The following is a 6,550-nucleotide window of genomic DNA, read 5'->3' on the forward strand; positions in this document are numbered from 1 at the left end:
TACATAATTTGTCCATGAAATTTGACTCTTGTTTTTAATGATAAAAGATAAAGAAAAAAAAATTTGCAATATCCATTTCTTATAGTTTAAGAATCGCTCTTTCGAATTCCGCATTGAAAATTAACGTATGTTTATAAATAAACAAATGGCAGGCACTTTTTTAATAAAAAACACGATTTTTTCAAGCTTCAAGGTAGAAGTATTTATTTTATTTTATTTAAAAATGACGGCCGCAAAATGGCGCTTAAATAGATTTTTTTTTTTACAAATTCATAGTAGGGTATACGAAACCCTGAGAACAAAAAAAAGATCAATTTGGCTTGAAAATTGTTACTCGAGGGTTTTTGGGATCGCTGATTACAAATCTGAGGTCAGATTTTCAAAATTCAAAATGGCAGATCCAATATGTCAGACGACTTTTGTAAAATTGATTATATTCACTGTGAAACTTGTTTTAAGGCAAATTGATCATTTTTACAAAAGGCGTCCGCCATATTGGATCCGCCATTTTGAATTTTGAAAATACGAGGTATAATTGAAGGGTAGAATGACAAAAGGGGTCAAGCGCCAATTCACTGTTTTTACAGGAAGTAAAAAAAACATTTTTAAAAATTTTGCAGGTCATTTAAAAAAAAACTGAGAAAACCGTTTCGATATATTAGTATGTTTTAATAAATAAACAACAATTTGTTGAAATAAACCTACATATTAACGATAAAATTAAAAAAAACTGTGGTTCCTTGAGGTTATATCAACTGCGCACATTTTCTTTAAACATTAATTATAAAAAAAATATACAGTTTAAAGAAAAACTGGAAAATTAGTTTCTTTCTATGGAATCGACGAAAAGAATAGAAAAAAAAATTCCTTTAAAAAATTGTTTGTTTTCAAGAAAATTAAGAATTAATTGCTTGCTTTGGAATTGAGCAATACTTTCATCTTTAAATTCAATTGTTCATTTAGTATAACCATAAAAATATTTAAAAATTAATAACAAAATGATTTTAAAATTGTTTAAAATTGAAAATACATTATTATTATTATTAATTTTATTAATTAAAATATTATTAAAATAAAATTAAAATAAAATATTAAAATAAAACCTAAAAAAATAATATTTTTTTTTATTTTGATAATATTATTGACTCCCCACTTTCTTTTGTTTTTCAATCAGGTTGCAATAAAGTAAATTTGAGGCTATTTTATTAATTTAATTTTTATGAAAAACTGATTTAAATACGCAATAAAAAAGGAAATCCTTCTACAGAAATGTGTAAATGAATTTTCTTGATTTTTTTATGCAAAAACCTCATTTTCGATAAATTGGCGCTTGACCCCTTTTGTCATTCTACCCTTCAATTATACCCACAAAAACACAATTTTTTTTACTCAACGACGTGATTAAAATTTAGAATTGAAAAGCGATAAATTAAGAAAAATATTTACGTTTAAAATTTTCTACTTAAAAAATAGTTTATTCAATCGTCACTAAAGAATGTTGTCGTAATTGATATCCTAAAAGCCAATCGCGCGACGCCATTTCTATTTGTTTCCATGAAGGAGGAATTGGTAAATTATTTAATACGGCAATCTCGTAGATTAATTTTCTAGTTCCCACATCGTCTAAACCATGACCTGTATTTGACAAAAAGGACTGTAAATATTTTCTTATCGATGTTTCTTGCTCCTTGTTAAATACATCATTTTCTGGTAAATATGGAATTAAATTTGGCTTCACTGCCTCTAATGTAACAATGATAGGTTGAATTTGTTTGTTCTGTTCCATATTCAATCAATTGCTTATTTATTAGTTGGAAGATCCCTCTGAAATATTAATTTTTCTTTTTAATAGTCATAAAAAAATAATGTGAAGTTCAAAAATAATAAAATTAAAAAGATTTTTAAAACATTTAAAAGAAAAGTTATTAAAATTTTGTAACGTCCTGCTTTATATTTCATTAGATTTTTATCGTTATTTTCTTTTTTATCTTCATTTTTATTTGAAAATTTCATATCGATTCTAAAAAGAAAAATATCTATTTTATCTAAACCATGTCTCTTTTCTTTAATATAAATTGTTTATTTCTTCCTTTTAGAACTGATAATGAAATTTAAAACTATGACTTTTTTTCAAAATGAAAATTTTTTCCCTGACGCAAATGAAAATATTTGAAGTGGTTTTCAATAACAGGCCTCGGATTGTACAACTATTTCCACTTTTTTTCAAATTGAATTATTAAAAAGAATACAGGCCTCGGATTATACGACTTTTTCGACTATTTTCGACTTTTTTTCAATAATACGACTTTTTTCGACTTATTTTAATAAAATGCGACTATTTCGACTTTTTTTTTTACATTTTTTAAACAAATTTTTAAATAAAATATATTTTTTTTTAGTATAAAATGTAGATCTTCTTCAGATCTTCTTTATTTCAATTATTTAACAAATTTTTAACTAAAATTCTTCACTAAATTAATTATTTTTAATAATTTTAATGAAATTCATCACAAATTCAATTATTTCAAATTATTTTTCAATTAAAATTTTTATGAAATTTAACAATTGTTTATAATTTAAAAAAAATATCAAATAAAATTACCTAAAATTTTTAATTCAAAATCAAATAAAGTTCAATTATTTTCAAAAATTTCAATTCAAAATCAACTAAAATTCAAAAATTACCCTAAATTTCAATTCAAAATCAATTAAAAATTCAATAATTATCCAAAATTTCAATTCATAATTAATTATTATCAAAATTTTTAACCATAAATTAACTAAAATTAAATTATTATTCAAAATTTCCATTGAAATTCAATTATTTTCAAAAATTTGAATTTAAAAACTTCTAAAATTTTCAATCGAAAAATTTTTGAAATTTAATAATTTCAATTATAACTCTCCGGTAAATTAATTATTTTTATAATATTCTTTAAAAATTCAACTTTCTGAAACCATTTTGCAATTAAAATTCAATTATTTTCAAAAATTTGAATTTAAAAGCTTCTAAACTTTAATTAATTCTAAAATTTACCTTCGAAAATTTTTTGAAATTTAATAATTTCAATTATAACTCTATGAAAATCTGAAACCATTTTTCAATTAAAAATGGTTTTCAAATTATTGTATTTTTGTTCGCAATTTCTAATAAATTGTTTAGTGTAATCATCAAAAATTGTTAATTAACAATCACTTGAAGTTCAATTAATTTTTTAAAATCTCAATTGTAAATCTTTGAAAATTCAATTACATTTAAAAAATGTTATCTGAAATTATTTGATAAATTATTTTTAGTTTCGTAAAATTTAATTATTGTCTGAAAATTAACAAAATCTTTTAAAATTCAATTATTTCTAAAAATTTCAACTTTACACCCTTCCAAAAGTATTATTATTTTTAAAAAAATTTGATTTAAAAATCTGTAAAATATTTTTATTAAAATAAAAAAAAATCGACTTTTTCGACTTTTTTTTAGAATATAAATCGACTAAAACGACTTTTTTTGTGCCTTTAAGTCGATCCGAGGCCTGAGAATATATTAACTTGAATTATTTGCAAAATCAATTATTTTCAATAATTTCAAAAAAATTCTTCGAAAATTACATATGCTTTAAAACAGTTTTTAATTGAAAATTCACTGAAATTCAATTATTGTCTGAAGCTTTTTAAAAAAATTTCACCAATTCCAAATGAAAGTTTCAATTTATAATTTCTTGAAAATGTCAATTATTATTTCTACAAAATTTAACTCGAACTCTTCTAAAATACAGTTATTTCTAAATTTTCTAACTAAAATTGAAATTGTTGAATAATTTAATTTTAATAATTTTAATAAAGATTTTCGAAAATTCAATTATTTAAAAAAATTTCCAATTCAAAATTCTCCAAAGTTTAATTATTCTATTAAGCTTATAAAATATCTACAAAAATTCTAATTTACGAAAATTTTAATTAAAATCTGAAATTCAATTAGTTAAAAAATTTTTACTATTACTTTTCCAAAATTCAATTATTTTCCCAAATTTTTAACTTTAATTTCTTTTACAATTAATTATTTCTAATAACTTAGTTTAAAATCTTCTGAAATTTAATTACTTCCAAAATAAATTTTAACTCAAACTCTTTCAACTTCAAATTTTTCCAAATTTTTATCTATATAATTGAGCTGAAGAACGTAACGTTAATTGTTTAACGGTTACAAAAACCAATTTATTAAAGTTTGTTCAAATTTTAATCATTACCAATCGAAAGAGCATAAAAAAATGTGTCAGAATCCATTAGTTTTATTCCAAATTTGATGTCGGAAAGATATGAAAAATCAAAATTAATTTAACCTTTCTCAAACGTAAACGATTGCGTTATCGGGTGCTTATTAAATTTTGATTTTTCATATCTTTCCGACATCAAATTTGGAAAAAAACTCATGGATTCTGACACATTTTTTTATGCTCTTTCGATTGGTAATGATTAAAATTTAAACAAACTTTAATAAGCGCCCGATAACGCGATCGTTAACATTTAAGAAAGGTTAAATTAATTTTGATTTTTCATATCTTTCCGACATCAAATTTGGAATAAAACTCATGGATTCTGACACATTTTTTTATGCTCTTTCGATTGGTAATGATTAAAATTTGAACAAACTTTAATAAATTGGTTTTTGTAACCGTTAAACAATTAACGTTATGTTCTTCAGCTCAATTCTATATAATTCTTTTTTTTAATTAATTATTTCAATAGCATTATTTTCAGCAAAATTAAATTATTTAAAATATGTTTCAGTTTAAAATTCTCTAAAATTCAATTATTGTCTGAAATTTGTAAAAAAAAAAATTTAATTAATTTAAATTTATAAAAGTTTCAATTGAAAATCTCCTAAAATTCAATTATTTATAAAAATTTTAAATCAAACTTTTCCAATTTCAATTATTTAAAAAATTTTAATTAAAAATCTTCTGAAATTCAATTATTTCACAAATTTTCATTTAAAATTAATTTTTTTTTTCAATAAATTTTAATGAAATTTTTCGAAAATTTAATTATTTAAAACATTTTTCAAAATTCTGAATTCGAATAATGTGCATAATCAAACTTGAAAATATTTCTTTTTTTTAAGGGTTCCATACTCGGTTCGTAATTCTATTAATATCGGTTTTTTTTAAATCGTTTACCCCCCCCCCCCCTAGCGGCCACACAAATTTATCTGGAGGGCTGAAATTTGGTACACATATGTATTTTCGCGTGTAGATTACAGGAAAAATATAGCGAACTTGATTGGAATTGATTAGAATAGCGTTGTCAAGGAAAAATAAAAAAATGTCGAAAAAAAACGGTTTTATCCCCCTAGCGCACACAATATTCAACTCGGACAGTTCATATTTGGTGTATAAATGTATTTTTGCGTGAAAATTACAGGGAAAAAGATGTGGGCACAATTGGAGTTAATGATTAATTAATTAAAGTAATTCGGAACAATTAATATTTATAATTTAATAAAGCATATATAAATTTACATTTGGCAATTGTTCGTTTTTCTTTTAAAAAATTATGTGAACTTGACATAACCGCTGCAAAGTTTCAAGTTTAAATGAAAATAACTTACAATAATCAGAATTTCCAAACATAAATAATTAAATGAATCCAGATAAATTTGCTAACAGAATCTCATGATTATTTATGTTTTTTATATTAATATAATATTACTATTATATTACTAGCCTTCTAGCAGACGATATATCTACTGGTTACCATGACAACCTGTAGGCTGGCTGGTTGCAGAGCTGTGACCGCTCCTTTATTCTCTAAAGGCCTTTCTTCAATACGATCCTAAGGCTGCAGTCCCATGGCAGCGTTTTGCTTTTTGTCACTAGACCATGAGTGTAAAAGAGATGCAGATATATGTTTGCTATGTTTACACTCAGGGTCTAGTGACAAAACGCAACGCAAAACGCTGCCATGGGACTGCAGCCTCAAGGTGCTTTTATACCTCCAGTATTTTGGTCAAGCATTCGGCTGGATTGAATTTTCACGGCTGTATCACTGAATTTAATTGGCTCTGACTAATATTCCATTTCCACCGTGAAAATTGAATATTTTTAGAGCCAATCAAATTCAGTGATTCTCCGTGAAAATTCAATCCAGCCGATTGCTTGACCAAAATACTGGAGGTATAAAAGCACCTTAAGGGTACGGTCACACATCGATAGATATCGAGACTATCTGTCTTCCTGTCTATAATTAAATATAACGTATAAGAGTGAGGGAAATAACAAATGTTCTTATTTCTCTCACTCTTATACGTTATATTATGGCCTAAGCAGAATAGAAACGTAACCGTAATCGTAATCGCAAACGAAACCGAAAGAATTAGTTAGAGAAGGATAGACATATTGTTTGTCCTTCTCTAACTCGTTATTCCGGTTACGTTTCTATTCTGCTCCGGCCTTTATATTATAGGTAGGTGGCCATGCTATCTATAGGCCAACGCACAATAGCTTCGCGAAAGTCCTTCGCGAACGAGATGCATGAGATAGAAAAGGATACATAT

General features: G+C 24.5%; 1 protein-coding gene across 1 annotated transcript; it reads right to left on the reverse strand.

The window, feature by feature from the left end:
* Positions 1 to 362: 362 nt before the first annotated feature.
* On the reverse strand, positions 363 to 5,772 carry LOC127285780 (uncharacterized). The gene is made up of 2 exons (XM_051311960.1): positions 5,606 to 5,772; positions 363 to 1,824 (listed from the first exon to the last, which is right to left on the reverse strand). Exon 2 carries the CDS (start codon positions 1,784 to 1,786, stop codon positions 1,475 to 1,477), a length of 312 nt encoding a protein of 103 aa, XP_051167917.1. The 5' UTR covers positions 1,787 to 1,824; positions 5,606 to 5,772; the 3' UTR covers positions 363 to 1,474.
* Positions 5,773 to 6,550: the final 778 nt, after the last annotated feature.

The sequence above is a fragment of the Leptopilina boulardi genome, unplaced genomic scaffold, assembly GCF_019393585.1.
Source record: "Leptopilina boulardi isolate dan_hultmark-lab unplaced genomic scaffold, ZJU_Lbou_2.1 LbouV2_341, whole genome shotgun sequence".
NCBI classification, from domain to species: Eukaryota; Metazoa; Arthropoda; class Insecta; order Hymenoptera; family Figitidae; genus Leptopilina; species Leptopilina boulardi.